At 43.9% G+C, this 17,760-nt stretch overlaps 1 protein-coding gene across 11 annotated transcripts in view; it reads left to right on the top strand.

The window, feature by feature from the left end:
• Positions 1-17,760, top strand: part of LOC110531879 (VPS10 domain-containing receptor SorCS2) — a 321,210-nt gene that overhangs the window by 300,288 nt on the left and 3,162 nt on the right. Inside the window, exons 15-26 of one of the 11 annotated variants that reach the window (XM_090184068.1) lie at positions 2,959-3,079; positions 3,180-3,313; positions 3,850-3,978; positions 4,200-4,371; positions 6,594-6,914; positions 7,336-7,459; positions 8,365-8,477; positions 8,735-8,857; positions 8,947-9,046; positions 9,183-9,224; positions 16,612-16,714; positions 17,371-17,516. In XM_090184068.1, coding sequence (XP_090040194.1) covers positions 2,959-3,079; positions 3,180-3,313; positions 3,850-3,978; positions 4,200-4,371; positions 6,594-6,914; positions 7,336-7,459; positions 8,365-8,477; positions 8,735-8,857; positions 8,947-9,046; positions 9,183-9,224; positions 16,612-16,714; positions 17,371-17,516 — 1,628 coding nt within the window. Of the gene's footprint in view, positions 1-2,958; positions 3,080-3,179; positions 3,314-3,849; positions 3,979-4,199; positions 4,372-6,593; positions 6,915-7,335; positions 7,460-8,364; positions 8,478-8,734; positions 8,858-8,946; positions 9,047-9,182; positions 9,225-16,611; positions 16,715-17,325; positions 17,624-17,760 lie in introns of all 11 variants that reach the window. The other 10 variants (XM_036987784.2, XM_090184069.1, XM_036987781.2 and 7 more) reach the window with 10 other exon arrangements.

Here is a 17,760-nt window from a genome sequence, read left to right as displayed (position 1 = left end):
ACTAAAGAGGCCTTTCTACTGACTCTGCTCATCTGCGTGAATGTGCCTTAGTCTGGCTGCAAGGAGGCATGAGGACTGCAGTCTGGTGCAGTCCATGAAGAGGAGATGCACTGCAGTACTTAATGCAGCTGGTGGCCACACCAGATACTGACTGTTACTTTTGATTTTGACCCCCCCCCCCCCCCCCTTTGTTCAGGGACACATTTTTAAAGTTCAAGTCACAGGTCTGTGGAACCTGTTCAGTTTATGTTTTAGTTGTTGCATCTTGTTCATACAATTATTTACACATGTTAAGTTTGCTGAAAATAAACGCAGTTGACAGTGAGAGGACGTTTCTTTTTTTGCTGAGTTTATATCCACCTATCACGCTTACACTGACACTCTTGCACACTCACTCACGCACACTAACACCTACACTTACTGTACATGCACACACCGACCCACCACTCATGCTGCTGCCACATTGTTTACTATTATTATTATTATTTATCCTGCTACCAGTCACTTTCTCCTAAACCCGCCTATGTACATATCTACCTTAAATACTTTAGTATCCCTGCACACTATATTAGCATTAGGTATTAGTACTGATCCTGTATATAGCTTCCTATCTTATTTCTAATTTCTCATGTTTTCTTTATTATATTTATAATCTACGGGTCAAAAGTTTTAGAACACCTGCTCATTCAAGGTTTTTTCTTTATTTTTATTGCAGAATGAAGAAAACTATGAAATGACACAAGGGGAATCATGTAGTAACCAAAAAAAGTGTTAAACAAATGAAAATAATTTTATATTTGAGATTCTTCAAATAGCCACCCCTTGCCTTGATGATAGCTTTGCACACTCTTGGCATTCTCTCAACCAGCTTCACCTGGAATGCTTTTTCAACCGTTTTGAAGGAGTTCGCACATATGCTGAGCACTTGTTGGCTGCTTTTCCTTCCCTCTGCAGTCCGACTCATCCCAAACCATCTCAACTTGGTTGAGGTCGGGGGATTGTGTAGGCCAGGTCATCTGAATAAATCACAGACAGTGTCACCCGCAAAGCACCCCCACACCATAACACCTCATCCTCCATGCTTTACGGTGGGAAATACACATGCAGAGATCATCCGTTCACCCACAAAGACACTGCGGTTGGAACCAAAAATCTCCAATTCTGACTACAGACCAAAGGACAAATTTCCACCGGTCTAATGTCCATTACTCGTGTTTCTTGGCCCAAGCAAGTTTCTTCTTATTGGTGCCCTTTAGTAGTGGTTTCTTTGTGTAACAATGCACGCTGACAGTCATGAAGCATGTTCAGGGAGTGAATGCATTTAATTAATAAATGAACAAAACAAACACAAGCAGCGCACCGACATGAAACAGCGACAATGACGACTGGAGAAGACACTAAAGGGAGTGACATGTAAAGGGCAGGTAATCAAGGAGGTGATGGAGTCCAGGTGAGTGTCATTATGCGCGTAACGCTGGTGAGAGGTTGCGCCCTAACAAGCAGCCTGGTGACCTAGAGGGAGCACACGTGACAGTACGCCATCCCCGACGTGCGGCACTAGCCGCAGGACGCTGACCAAAATGACGATCCCAGGGACCAGGAGCGGACCGGTCACCTCTGCTAAGGCGCGGGAACCTGTCGATCCGGCTGAGGTGTGGGAGCATGATGACCTTGAGCACCAGAGAGAGAGAGCATACGTGACAGTACACCCTCCCCGGCGCGTTCAGCTCCAGCCGCAGGATGCCAACCACAGGGACGATCCCGGGGATCCAGAGTGGACCGGTCGCCTCCGCAGAAACCTGACGAACCGGCTGAGGAGTGAGAGCCTGATGTGTCGGCTGAGACCTCCCGGTTGCCTCGGTTGAGGCACGGGAACCTGTTCACCCAGCTTAGGCATGGAAGCGTAATGAACCCGTTGTGGTATGGGAGCCTACAAACCGGCTGAGGCTTCCCAGGTAGCTCCTCTCCAAACACCGGACCCAACATCACCCCCAACACACACAAAAAAACACTCTCTGATGCTTCCCTTTGTTGAGTCGTCATTCTGTAACGATGTACGTCGAGAGTCAGGAAGCATGTTCAGGGAGTGAATACATTTAATTAATAAATGAACAAAACAAACACAAACAGCGCACCGACATGAAACAGCAACAATGACGACTTGGGAAGAAACCAAAGGGAGAGACCTATAAAGGGCAGGTAATCAAGGAGGTGATGGTATACGCCCTAACGAGCAGCCAGGTGACCTAGAGGCCCGGAGAGGGAGCACACGTGACACTTTGCAGCAATTGAGGGCCTGATTCCCACAGTCTCCTCTGAACAGTTGATGTTGAGATGTGTCTGTTACTTGAACTCTGTGAAGCATTTATTTGGGCTGCAATTTCTGAGGCTGGTAACTCTAATGAACTTGTCCTCTGCAGCAGAGGTAACTCTGGGTCTTCCTTTCATGTGGCGGTCCTCATGAGAGCCAGTTTCATCATAGCGCTTGATGGTTTTTGCGACTGCACTTGAAGCAACTTTCAAAGTTCTTGAAATGTTCCGTATTGACTGACCTTTATGTCTTAAAGTAATGATGGACTGTTGTTTCTCTTTGCTTATTATTGTGCAAAGCTGTCGTCAAGGCAAAGGGTGGCTATTTGAAGAATATCAAATATAAATATATTTAGATTTGTTTAACACTTTTTTGGTTACTACATGATTCCATTCAGTATGTGTTATTTCATAGTTCTTATGTCTTCACTATTATTCTACAATGTGGAAAATAGTAAAAATAAAGAAAAACCCTTGAATGAGTAGTTGTGTCCAAACTTGTGACTGGTACTGTATATATATTTATATTTATTTATATATCATTATTATTTATATTTATTTGTTGTACTATTTTGATATTGATTACTGCACTTCACTGTGTATGTGACAATATAAATGTATCTCTCTCCCTCTTATATCTCTCTGCAGGGTGTTTGGTCACATCAGTTACCGGTCAGACTGGGAGCTTGTCAAGGTGGACTTCAGACAGTCATTCCCCAGACAGTGTACCGAGGCCGACTACGACTCCTGGAAACTCACTGACCTGAAGGTACCCAACACACACACACACATTCCCATGTCTTTGTAAATATCTTGCGTTTATCCTACACTTTTACAATCAGCTAATGTATACTTTTGGCCCGCATCAGGGAGAGAAGTGCATCATGGGTCAGGAGAGGAGTTTTAGGAAGAGGAAGGACACCGCATTCTGCATCAAGGGGAAGAGCTACACCTCTGCCCTCACTACCAAGACCTGCCAGTGCTCCGAGACAGACTTCAACTGGTGAGACACCACAGCAAAACCAGAACACTCTAATGCAATAGAATATACTTCAGATAAAGACTTAATAAATACATGATAAGGGTCACTGTCAGGGTTAGGGTTTGATTGCTTTTGTCTTCAGGAGATGGATTGAAAATCCAGTACAAGCATTTTCAATGAGGATCCTCTTTAATCTAAAACACTGTTCTTGATAAGATGATAAGAATGACATTGACCCTAAAGCTTGATTGATTCACAACAAACAGAATCAATCAATGCTGTGTGTTGACTCTAGGCGATTGATATTGATCCTATTATGTGAAGCCTGTTGGCGTCTTTGTTGTTGGTGTCTATCGATCATTGAGGTCATGAATTGTATTTGCTCTTTGACCTTTGCCCTTTGTCTGCACCCCTAGATGGAGCTTACCCTTAGGCACTGTTCTAGAATATTTCCCCCTCTTCCAATCCTAACCTTAACCATTAGTGGGAGAAACACAAGAATATATCGTAGATCAGTGCCTCGGGGGTAACGTTCTCCTCTTTCTCTGTGTGTTTAGTGACTATGGGTTTGAGCGTGCCCAGAGCCTGAGGACCGAGGGAGATAGATGCTTTGCTGACTTCTGGCATGACCCAGACTCGCCACCTGATGACTGCCATCTGGGACATGACTTCGAGTCCAGCACGGGGTGAGGGTTAATAGAATGCACAAAACACAAACACACATATACACACACACAAACACGCACATGCTGCCTCTCACCACTCTCCCTCTCCCTACCTCATCTCATTAAAAAAGGCATCATTATTCTTTTAGTACTCTAGTCTCTATGCCTTACCTAAACTACACCTGACCCATCACAAGTCCCCCTGTTTTCTGACATTGGTACGGCCCTGTGCTGTGTTGCAGGTACAGGAAGGTTGTGTCCAACATGTGTGAGGGGGGAGTGAACAAGCAGCAGAGCGCCAAGCAGCACACCTGTCCTCTGCTGCCTCCCAGAGGCCTCCAGCTGGGTATAAAGGGGCAGATACTGGCTGTGGCACCTGGTGATGACATCACCTTCATCGTCCACCAGGAAAAGGTACGGATGACTTAAGTCTGAGTTTAGAGCAGCGTAGGGAGTCTCAAAAAACCATGGGGGTGCGGTAGTTGTGTGTGGCTGTTCAGAGTAAATGTGTGTGTTTTTGTGTCTTTGCCTGTGTGATTGTGATAATAGCTAGCTAAGAAATAACCCCTGTTTTCCGAATGCAAGTTCAAGACGACTCACGTACGACTCCTATGAGACAGAAGTTATAACTGCAACCTACCAAATACACTTGTTGAAATAGAGCAGTGTCAAACTCATTCCATAGAGGGCCTAATGTCAGCAAGGGGGGTTATACTACAAAGCAAGCTAGTCCCACTCAGGTTTTTCTAAAGCTCACCAGCTTCAGTTAGCTCCACATTCCAGCTCCGGCTTCAATCCAAACTACAAGGGTGAATATTGCTTGTCCGCCTCCCGCTAACTCGATCAGGCTTGTAACTGCGCTTGCATGTCGCACGAGGGTAGTCAATCGCCAAACTCTTCATTGAGACAATGCTGAAACATCAATCCATGCGCAAGTCAGTGCCATTTTTTGTTGTTGTATTTGTGCTGAAATCAAAATGAAAGAAAAAGTTATCTTGCAAATTCATAAGAGGATATTGTGTGAAATAGACTTTTAGTGCTGTCTTTATTTTATGACTTTGGTGTGGTTATTAAAAAAGTAGTAATACCGACCACATTACACATTTGGTAATGACAAATGCATTTCAAACCTCACGCACAGCCAAACTTTTTTATGACTTAATCAAATAATTTGTTCGATAGGTGTGGGAAAAAAGGTACTCGTGCATTAAGACTTCTTAGGGCTAGGCCCCTTTTTTCTCCACTTCCTGTGAATGACGTGCCCAAAGTAAACTGCCTGTAGCTCAGGCCCCGAAGCCAGGATATGCATAGAATTGGTACCATTGGAAAGAAAACACTTTGAAGTTTGTAGAAATGTTAAAATAATGTAGGATAATATAACACAATAGATATGGTAGGAGAAAATCCAAAGAAAAAACAACCAGAATCTTTTATTTTTGAAAGAGAGACCATCCTCTTAGAAATGCAAGAGTAAGGTCATATTGACAATTTGCTCTCTGGATGCAATTCCTATGGCTTCCACTGTGTGTCATCAGTCTATGTTCAAGGTTTCAGGCTTGTAACTTTCAAAAAGAATAAGAACGTTTTAGCAGAAGGACACAGTCTTGGAAATTCGTGTTGGCGCGCGCAAAGGAGACATTACGCACCTGCTAAAATCGGTTTCCTATTGAACATACTTCTTTCCGTAATAAATATTATAGTTTGGTTACATTTTAGGGTATCTGAGGAGTAAATAGAAACATATTTTGACTTGTTGAAGCAAAGTTTAGGGGTAGATTTTTGGATTCCTTTCTCTGCACGTTGAACGAGTGGATTACTCAAATTGATGCGCCAACTAAACAGACTTTTAGGGATATAAAGAAGGATTTTATCTAACAAAACAACACTACATGTTATAGCTGGGACCGTTTGGATGACAAATCAGAGGAAGATTTTCAAAAAGTAAGTGAATATATAATCGTTATTTGTGAATGTATGAAATCTGTGCCGGTGGAAAAATATTTTGGTGTGGGGCGCCGTCCTCAAACAATCACATGGCATGTTTTCGCTGTAATAGCTACTGTAAATCGGATAGTGAGATTAGATTAACAAGAGTTTAAGCTTTCAGACGATATAAGACACTTATATGTACCTAAATGTTTAAAATCCATAATATTAATAACATTTTTATTGAGTTGTCTTCCTCAAATGAAGTGGATGATGAAGCAATCTTTTTTTGCGAGAGGGAGGGAATCAGATTTCATTGGTCCTCAACTCGCAGCTCAGACACTCAATTCAGGTTAACTCTGAGTTGGCCTGCACTGGAGCAGGTTAAGTCTGAAGGGTTCGTTGCCATAGAAATGTTCCTGGCTAGAAGGTGAGGCACTCTCGTGGTACTGGTTATCTCAACTTGAACTCAAAGTTGACCAAAGTTACTTCGCTATTACCTCAAACTACATTCGTAGTATATATAGTTCAATTAAGGCCTCGACAACCAGGTGAAGGGAGTTCCTTACTAGTCAGTGACCTTAATTCATCAATCAAGTCCAGCAAAAACATGCAGACACTTGGCCCTCCGTGGAATGAGCATTCGTTTTTATCCCATTTATCAGCCCAATTCAGTGACGTTCTCCTCCTGTACCTCCTCCCTCACTCAGGGTGACACCAGCAACACTAAATACCAGGTGGATCTGGGTGACGGGGTGAGGGCCATCTACCAGAACCTGACGGTGACAGACGAGCCCATCCAGCACCGCTACGAACAGCTGGGGGTCTACCGTGTCACTGTCAAGGCCGAGAACATGGCCGGACACGACCAGGCCACCATGTACATCCAGGTCACAGCCCCTCTACAGGAAGTTCACCTGGAAGTAGTTCCCATTGCCGGGGTTAACCAGGAAGTCAACCTGACAGCTGTGGTGCTTCCTTCAGAGGCCAACCTGACTGTCTTCTACTGGTGGATAGGAAACAACCTACAGGTAATGTATACTGACCAGAGGAGGCTGGTGGGATGAGCTCATTGTAATGTCTGGAATGGAATAATCAAACCCATCAAACGCATGGAAGCCACATGTTTGACTCCGTTCCATCAATCCAACCCAGCCATTACCGTGAGCCCTTCCTCCTATAGCTCCTCCCACCAGCTTCCTCTGACACTGACACACACGCACAAACACACAGGCACAACCTACTGTTAATTCATACTGACACACACACAACCCACAGGTTGGTTCTCCACTTTAAATGCAGATTTATGGAAACTAATGTTCAAAAGGTGATCTGAGCCATATGCAACCACTGTCTTTTTGTGATGCTAACAGTGCTAAAGCTAATGTTGAGAGTTTATAAATGATTTGTGGAAATGATGAATGAATACATTCACTGTGTGTCTCCATGCAGCCCAAGCTGTCCCTGGAGAATAGTCTGATAACGCGGTTCCCTGCGGAAGGAGAGGTGTCTGTCACTGTCCAGGCCTCTAATGGACGCTCCATGGTGCAGGACACCAAGACAGTCCGTATCTACGGTAAGAGAGAGGGGACATTGCAGTGCTGATGAGTACTTATATATGACGTTATTTGTGTGCTGTACATCAACTATTTATGATGTTATGGTATGAGGCAATAGTTTTATTCTAGATGATATAGCTCTAGTTGTTTGGTTGTGTCTCTGTGTCTCTCCATGACCTCATGTGTTTGCTGTTGTGTAACTGTGTCCCTGGTGTTTTCCATGACCTCATGTGTTGCTGTTGTGTAACTGTGTCCCTGGTGTTTTCCATGACCTCATGTGTTGCTGTTGTGTAACTGTGTCCCTGGTGTTTTCCATGACCTCATGTGTTGCTGTTGTGTAACTGTGTCCCTGGTGTTTTCCATGACCTCATGTGTTGCTGTTGTGTAACTGTGTCCCTGGTGTTTTCCATGACCTCATGTGTTGCTGTTGTGTAACTGTGTCCCTGGTGTTTTCCATGACCTCATGTGTTGCTGTTGTGTAACTGTGTCCCTGGTGTTTTCCATGACCTCATGTGTTGCTGTTGTGTAACTGTGTCCCTGGTGTTTTCCATGACCTCATGTGTTGCTGTTGTGTAACTGTGTCCCTGGTGTTTTCCATGACCTCATGTGTTGCCGTTGTGTAACTGTGTCACGGATAATGATGTCATCTTAACAAATCTAGATGAGTTTAATTTATTCATGAGAGAATGCTAACTGAGCAGAACGGTACTGTATTATCTTACCCCTTGAGACCTGATGATACAGAATAAACATACTGCAGAAGAAGTGAATGTAGGATTGTGAGGAACTGTTGACTTATTCTAAATAATCTTGACGATAGAAATGGATAGGGTATAATTAAAATGGCAATTTTTTTTTTGTTAATCTGAATGCCGTAACCCAAAATGGCTGCCGACTTCCTGTGTGTTCTGTCCAATCCCAGACCTTTTCCAGGTCATCCCTCTGGCCTTCAGCAGTAACCTGGACCTCCTCAACCCCAACATTCCAGAGTGGAGGGAGGACGTGGGTCAGGTGGTCACCAGGATTCTGGCCAAGGTGGGTCTACTGTACTCACCTCATACATGACCTGATGCTATAACATAACAGGACCAGTCTATTCCTTAGGATACATAATGATAGCATCTGCATTGGCCTCAATATGTTTTGGTTAAATTATTCTATTTGATATAGACATGACAGGCACGATCAGTATAGTTATGAAATGGGAGAAAACATGCTCATGTCGTAGAAACATGGGATACATGTCCCATAAGTTGAAGATGTCGTTTCTGACCATGACCTTTGACCCCCAGATCACAGGTGTCCCCCAGGAGTCCCTGGTAACCATGGTGAAGCCGGGCCTGCCCACCACTGCCGAGCTGTACATTCTCCCACCAGAGAGCAAGCCTGCTAAGAGGAGTGTATTTGTGGATAAGGTACACTATCAAACAGACACACTACCTAACTCATTGGCATTGTTGGATTTGTGTGAATTTTATGGTTGTGTTTTACATTTTTTCCACAGCGTATCCCTGCCATTAAGCAGGCCTTCAATGAGAACAACGTTAGCTTCATCGTACGAGGAGGTCTACAGGTGTTGGTGACCTTAGCTGATCCTAACGCAGGTAACCATTCCCATTACTGTAACCATGTCCTTGTGATGTTGTAAATATGATTTTATAATAGATATGTTCTCCAATATTATTTGGTGTAATGTTGACTTTGAATCGATAATTTAGTTTTTATCAATCTATTTCAAAGGACTAGTAGCTAATGACTCGTCCCCGAGAGCGACGGAGATCGGTGCGTTAGTCGCCCCCACACAATCTTGTATTAGCTTTCCTTCCTGCTTTCTCAAAACGAGTCTATTTCCTTTTAGATCTCCTCAAATCTGATTGGGCTTCTGTTTTTGTTACCTTCTCTCTGCTCTGCTTTCAGTGTTATTTCCCTAATTTCTTACCTACTAAATTGCTAAAGTGTTAGATACACTACATGACCAAAAGTATGTGGACACCTGCACAACGAACATTTCATCTCATAAGCCGCCTCCAATGTCATTTTAGAGAATTTGGCAGTACGTCAACCGAACCTCACAACTTCAGACCGTGTGTGTGGCATCGTATGGGCGAGCGGTTTGCTGATGTCAACGTTGTGAACAGAGTGCCCCATGATGGCGGTGGGGTTATGGTATGGACAGGCATAAGCTACTCACAACGAACATAATTGCACTTTTATCAATGGCACTTTGAATGCACAGAGATGCCGTGACGAGATCCTGAGACCAATTGTTATCAAGGCTCAGGCTGACCCAGATGCAGACACAGGAGGCGGATAGCCATAATTTGCAAATTAATTAATTAAAAATCCTACAATGTGATTTTCTGGATTTTTTTCCTCATTTTGTCTGTCATAGTTGAAGTGTACCTATGATGAAAATTACATGCCTCTCTCATCTTTTTAAGTGGGAGAACTTGCACAATTGGTGGCTGACTAAGTACTTTTTTGCCCCACTGTATTTACATATATTTTCATTAATCATTACAGTTTTGTTTCATTCATGTGACTGACCAATAGCGGCTCATAACATGTGACAGACCAATAGCTCACGAGGCTTCTTCGCTCCGAGCTAAGGCCTTGAAACTGAGATATCTTTTGTTCGTTCTCAAAACAAGGTCTGGGCATACTGCCAAATGGCAGCTACTGATTTGTACTGTCAGCCACTTGCATGAATACAGAAATTGGTTTATAGAACAGCACATGAGTAGAACATAGAAATGAGTTATAAGAAAAGCACAAAAATGGAAATTCCATTACATCCATCCTCTTGTCACTTGTGTGATAATGATCATTACATTTTAATGTAAGCATTTAGATTTGAGCTTTAATATCAAAATATTCTATACTCCTATTAAAGTAAGGGAAATCAACACAGGGAGAGAAAAAACAGACACTTCCTAATTTCAAACCCTTCATTCTGGGTTGTACAATCCACTTAGCATGGTAATACTATAATCATAATAAAGGTTATACTTTATTAATGGAAGTTAGTATCAAAAATACACACATACCAAGAGATCTGTAGATTCATAGGTGAATAAATCTCTCAATGTTAACCATTGTTTCAATATTTCTTACCACAATCGGGTTGCATTGACAAATGTTTTTAACTAACTGTCCCTGGGACATCAACCTAGTCAACATATAAAACCCAGTTGTTTAGCAATTCTGTTAAGACCTTCAAAAGGTTGGTGCTTGCTCATCAGCTCATTGTTCCACATGATGTGAACAGGTTAAGGGTATAGATGGCCTTACCCTCAACTTGTTAAAAGAAAACAACCTTCAATCAGTACTCATCCTCTGTATCTACAGGGGGAAATGGGAGCAGAGGAGCTCATTAGAGAGGAGGAGGAGGAGCTCATTAGTTTCACCATCTTCTGGGGGAGCAGAAAACATGATAGCTGCTGAAATCTTGTCAGCCAGAGAGACACAGATTGCCTTACAGCATTTTAATAACATTTCACAGGAAAGAGAACACATGTTATAACAGTTTCACACCAACCTTGCCTAGAATGAGATTGGGGCATGGTTAGCCCAAGCTACAATCTTGTGGCTCTCCTCACATTTTAACCCAAATGTAGAATTGCAGTCCTTAGTGCTTCACGTTGGTTCGATCACTTTAATTTAAGACCCTCAACTTAGCACACACCGACACTCGCAGAATGTACTTTTACATTGACATTTTTCTAGCATGAACTTTTCTCATCATTTGATGTAATGACAGATTGGTATCTCAATGCATACTTGGTCTAAATTACAATCAATGTCACAGGGTGCAGACCTCCACAATCAACCTAATATCCCAAAATAAACCATTTTGGATAAGCCTAAATGAATTACGTGAATGACCCTTGATAATGTCGTTCACCTTTACAATCCATTATGTCTTTGTCCATTTTCCTACCGGTACACCAGCAGCATGAGAGAAGTTTGGACTGGATCTCTCTCCATGCTCACTGCACATGGACCCATGTCACACTCCTGAGAGAAAAGGCAGTTGATAGCTTCTGGATGCTGTGTACAGGTTACTGGCTCGGACTCAGGTCTCACGGTAGAAGTGGTAAAGGACCGTACTGAACCATTTTCGCAATTTTCAGCCGGTTAGAGGGGGTGTGGAGGTTCACAACTGCTCACAACTGCTCAACAGTACACAGCATCCAGAAGCTACAGAGGGTAGTGCTTATGGCCCAGTACATCACTGGGGCCAAGCTTCCTACCATCCAGTACCTATATACCATGTGGTGTCAGAGCAAGGCTCCAGTCACCCAAGTCCCAAGTCATAGACTGTTCTCTCTGCTACCGCAAGGCAAGCAGTACCGGAGCGCCAAGTCTAGGACCAAAAGGCTCCTTAATAGCTTCTACACCCAAGCCATAATTGCTTAACAATTAATCAGATGGCCACCCAGACTATTTACATTGACACATCCCCCCCCCTCCCTTTGTTTTTACACTGCTGCTACTCGCTGTTTATTATCTATGCAGTGTCACTTTACCCCTACCTACATGTACAAAATAACTTGACTAACCTGTACTTCCGCACATTTACTCGGTACTGGTACACCCTGTATACTTTCCTGTTTTATTGTGTTACTTTTTTATTTGACAATTTTTTCTTTAGTTTATTTAGTAAATATTTTCTTAACTCTTTCTTGAACTGCATTTTTGGTTATGGGATTGTAAGTAAGTATTTCACGGTAAGGTTGTATTCGGAGCATGTGACAAATACTATTTTATTTGTATACGGAGGTTGCGGGGCAACAGAAGACAAACAGCAGAGGGGCTAAGGATTTTAGAGATGGGGAAAGGGCCAATGAAATGGGGGGGAAAGTTTACGGGACTCCACCTGGAGGGGCAGGTCCTGAGTGGAAAGCCATGCCTTCTGCCTGAGCCTATAGCGGGGAGCAGGGGTCCAGCGGCAATCCGCCTGTCATCGATACCTGGATGTGGTCTTCAGAAGAGCGGCCCGGGCTTTCTTCTAGGTACGGAGACAGCGGCGGACGAACATCTGGGCAGAGGGTATGCTGACTTCGTCCTCTTGCTCAGGGAAGAGCGGGGGCTGATATCCCAAGGAACACTTGAAAGGCGAGAGACCAGTGGCCGAGCAGGGAAGGGTGTTACAGGCGTATTCCACCCACATGAGATGCTGGCTCCAGGTGGTGGGGTTGGCGGAGACGAGGCAACAAAGAGCCTTCTCCAGGTCCTGATTGGCTTGCTCCGACTGGCACTTAGATTGGGGGTGAAAACCAGAAGACAGGCTGGCCGACTGCCCAATGAGGGTGAAGAATGCCTTCCAGCGGATGAGAACTGAGGACCACGATCAGAGACCATGTTGACCGAAGTCCATGGATCCGGAAGACGTGCTGCACCTTGATCTGAGCCGGACAGTTGGGAATGCTGCGCCTTAAGGACCAGGCTCTCTATAGCCCTTGACGAGTGCAGCCACTAGGCAGGAGGTAGGGAGGATGGTTTCAGGGTCAGACTGAGTAGCAGCGGGAGCTATACAAATGTGAGCCTGTGTCAGGCTTCATATTCTTGGACCCCGGGCGGTAGGAGTGAAATTGAAACGGGTGAATAACAGAGCCCAAGAAGCCTGCCTAGAGTTGAGGCGCTTGGCGGTGCGGAGATATTCCAGGCTCTTATGGTCAGTCCACACTAAGAATGGGTGTTCCGCTATCCCTCCAACCAGTGCCTCCACTCCTCCATCTTGACGGCGAGGAGTTCTCGATTTCCCACATCATAGTTCCTCTCAACATGGGTAAGATGATGAGAGAGAAAAGAGCAGGGGTGCAGATGTCCTGGGGCAGGCTGTGCTGACTTATGACACTTCACATGGCAGGACGGGGTCCAACCCATGATAGAACCAGCAGCCCAGTCAGTCATGGGATGGTGCTTCTGGAGCCATGAATACCCCAAAACCACGGGTACATAGGGGGATTCTATGAGCAGGAACTACATACACTTACTGTGATTTCCTGATACTTGTAGGTTGATAGGAACCGTATTACCAATAGAGAGCCCATCCAGCACTCTGACGTCCATGGGAATGGAGAGGGGTTGAGTGGAGATTCCCAGCTCCGACACCAAGATAGCTTCGATAAAGCTCTCGTCTGCCCTAGAGTCAATGAGCACCCGGAAAGATTTGGCCTGGTCAACCCACAACAGAGTGGCATGGAAAGGGGTACGAGTAAGGGGAGATTGGAAAATCCCTGTACGGCTCACCAGAGTATGCGTACCTACTGGTGAGCCTGGTCTTTTTAATGGACAGATGGAAATATAATGTCCAGAATCTCCAGCGTAGCACTCCGGAGGAGGTAAGCGAGGTTCTCGGGACACTGGGGTAGGCTGGGAAGAAGCGTTGCTGCTGGCGGGGTTGCTGAGAGTCTGGGGAATTACTGTTGTGGCTTGCTGCCAAGTAGGGAATCTGCAGAGTATATTGAATGCATGGTCATGGCGTTCTGCCAGGGTATGGAGTCCCTCCATAAGGCTTTGCAGTAACTCCTTGTGTCTTCCAATGGTCTTCCAATGGTGGCATCCAAATCAGAGTCAGGCAGGTACAGGACGGCAGGCATGATCAAGGTCAGGACAGGCAGTAAGGTCAGAACTGGGAAGATGGGAACACAGGACAAGACAAACTAGCAAAAGACAAACAGAATAGGCCAGTATAAATAAGCAGGGGATAATGAGGGGAGATGGGAGACACCTGGTTGGGGGTGGAGACAAGCACAAAGACAGGTGAAACCGATCGGGATGTGACAATTGTCGTGCCATTCGTCCGCCGCCATCACCTCATGTTTCAGCATGATAATGCACGAGCCCATGTCACAAGAATCTGTACACAATTCCTGGAAGGTGAAAATGTCTTAACTTCTTATGGTATAGGGGACGCTTGCGTCTCACTTGGGCAAAAGCCAGGGAATAAAAAATATATATATAAAAACCAAACTTTCATTAAATCACACATGTAAGATACTCAATTAAAGCTACACTCGTTGTGAATCCAGCCAACATGTCAGATTTTAAAAAGGCTTTTCGGCGAAAGCATAAGAAGCTATTATCTGATTGTAGCACAACAGTAAACAAAGAGGGTAGCATATTTCAACCCTGCAGGCACTTCACAAAATGCAGAAATAAAATATAAAACATGCCTTACCTTTGACGAGCTTCTTTTGTTGGCAATCCAATATGTCCCATAAACATCACAATTGGTCCTTTTTGTTCGATTAATTCCGTCCATATATATCCAAAATGTCAATTTATTTGGCCTGTTTGATCCAGAAAAAAACTGCTTCCAAAATGCGCAACGTCACTACAAAATATTTCAAAAGTTGCCTATAAACTTTGCCAAAATATTTCAAACTACTTTTGTAATACAACTTTAGGTATTTTTAAACGTTAATAATCAATCAAATTGAAGACGGGTCTATCTGTGTTCAATACAGGAAGGAACACAACAAACCAAGCTACTTTTCAAGTCTTGCGCAACTCTCAACAGTGTTACGCAGTTCCTAGATGGCCAGACTTCTTCATTGCACAAAGGAATAACCTCAACCAAATTCCAAAGACTGGTGACATCCAGTGGAAGCGGTAGGAACTGAAAACAAGTTCCTAAGAACTCAATGGACAGAGACCTCAAAAACAAAATATCTGAACGGTTAGTCCTCTGGGTTTTGCCTGCTACATGAGTTCTGTTATACTCACAGACATGATTCAAACAGTTTTAGAAACTTCAGTAGGTTTGGATAGCAAACACTCTAATAATATGCATATCTTATATTCTTGGCATGAGTAGTAGGAAGTTGAAATTGTGCACGCTATTTATCCAAAAGTGAAAATGCTGCCCCCTATACCTTAAGAAGTTAATTCTTCCACGGCCTGCATACTCACCAGACATGTTACATGTTGCATTTATATTTTTGTTCAGTATTGATGTGTGGACTTGCTTCCATTCAGCCACAAGAGCATTAGTGAGGTCGGGCACTGATGTTGAGCGATTAGGCCTGGCTTGTGGTTGGCGTTCCAATTCATCCCAAAGGTGTTCGATAGGGTTGAGGTCAGGGCTCTGTGCAGGCCAGTCAAGATGTTCCACACCGATCTCGACAAACCATTTCTGTATGGACCTCGTTTTGTGAATGGGGGCATTGTCATGCTGAAACAAGGAAAAGGCCTTCCCCAAACTGTTGCCACAAAGTTGGAAGCACAGAATCATCTAGAATGTCATTGTATGCTGTAGCGTTAAGATTTCACTTTACTGGAAGTAAGGGGCCTTGTCTAAACCATGAAAACAGCCCTAGACCATTATTCCTCCTCCACCAAACTTTACATTTGGCACTATGCATTCGGGCGGGTAGCATTCTCCTGGCATCCGCCAAACCCAGATTCGTCCGTCGGACTGCCAGATGGTAAAGCGGGATTCATCATTCCAGAGAACGCGTTTCCACTGCTCCAGAGTCCAATGGCTGCTGGGCCATGGAAACCCATCTCATAAAGCAGGACAGAAATTTGACGAACTGACTTATTGGAAAGGTGGCATCCTATGACGGTGTCATGTCGAAAGTCACTGAGCTCTTCAGTAAGGCCTTTCTACTGCCAATGTTTGTATATGGAGGTTGCATGGCTTTTATACACCTGTCAGCAACAGGTGTGGCTGAAATAGCCCGAATCCACTAATTTGAAGGGGTGTCCACATACTTTTGTATATAATCGTGTATTTTCGTAATATCTGCATAGGTAAACAATATGTTTGAATGATGTCTAATATATTCCATTTGCTTTTAAACTTACTCTATATTTTATTGCACAGTTTGCGTGTAGATCTCTTTTCCAGACTGTGCTAAACCTTGAGGTGTGGTATGTGTGTGGTGTTTATCGAAGCGGAGTGGAATGGACTGTTTGCAGTGAGATGTGTATGTATTCTGTTGGGTTTATTGTGACGTGCCAGCTATACTCTTGTTTCAGTGTCTTAGTGGGCCACATCCATAGCAGGTGTGTGTAGGTAGACTGTGTGTGTGTGTTACCTACCCTGTGTGTCTGTGTACTGTTCATTTCCCATCTGATGTGTGTCGTCTATCCTTGTGTGCAGGGTGTGTATGTGCCATATCATAATGTGTGTGTGTGTGTATTGTTCCCCCTGCAGGTTCTCAGGGTGGAGTGGCAGGTCCAGGTGTCTGGGCTCTGGCTGTCATCTTCCTCATCAGCGTCATCGCTACTGGATCCTTCATCCTCTACAAGTTCAAGAGGTGGGTATGATAGACTCACATATATCAGATATTCACTGGGCACTAGACACACATAGTGAAGATTTTGCAGTTGACAAATTATTTGTAATTATGTTCCCGCCCCCCTGACCATCCACTCAAGAAAAAAGTTGGCCCCCGGCTGAATCTAGTTCATGATCCCTGGCCAAGAGCATGTGGTCAGGAAAAACTCCTGAAGCTAAAACAATAATGTCCTTTGGTATACACTTTTATCGTGACATAGTCAATATACTGCATGTTGCCCATGTGGGAATCAAACCCCCAATTATGGTGTTGCATTAACCATGCTTCAACCATCAGAATCAGTCATCCTCTGAAGCATTGCATGACCACAGATGAAAACATAGCTGCATGTATGAAGATACAGTAGGTGAATACATTACTGAATCAATATAGATGTACTAGAATACATAAATGCATGTACTTGATGAATCTAGAATGTAGATGAATGAATATGTTGTGCATGATTTGTCTTCTTTTCACGAGTCCCACCAATAGCACTTCCTTTGCATCCGATGCACAAAGTCCTCAATCTGTCACTCATTAACATGAACTACAACCACAACCTCTCATCAAAACTACAAATCCCACAGTCCTTGGCTTAGGACTGAGGATGCCTATCCTCCACTATTTTTCAGAAAGCTGCCTGGCCGAAATGTGTATGCCCAGATGCACAACGAGAAGGAGCAGGAGATGACCAGCCCTGTCAATCACAGCGAGGACACGCAGCACATCATCCAGGGGGAGGAGTTTATCGACGACGATCTGGACTCGCAGACTCTAGGTAACGCAGGAGGTAGCCCCGCCTTCCGTTCCCTTATAAGGACTAATCCCTACTACTACTAACAGAACAGCCTGCTACTACTCACAAGCCCATGCAGCTAACGCAAGGTATTAGTTATTTGCAAAAGTATTTTCTTTAATCTAATGCTACTAACTCCAGAACAATATTGTGAATTAAAGATTAATTTAAGCATTGCAATACTTAAATTTATAAAATAGTTACTTTTTAAAAGTTAAGAGTTTGG

The sequence above is a fragment of the Oncorhynchus mykiss genome, chromosome 9 (genome assembly GCF_057628025.1).
Source record: "Oncorhynchus mykiss isolate SJ-2025 chromosome 9, ASM5762802v1, whole genome shotgun sequence".
NCBI lineage: Eukaryota > Metazoa > Chordata > Actinopteri > Salmoniformes > Salmonidae > Oncorhynchus > Oncorhynchus mykiss.
Note: the sequence above shows the minus strand (reverse complement) of the source record. Positions and strands in the feature narration are given on the sequence as shown.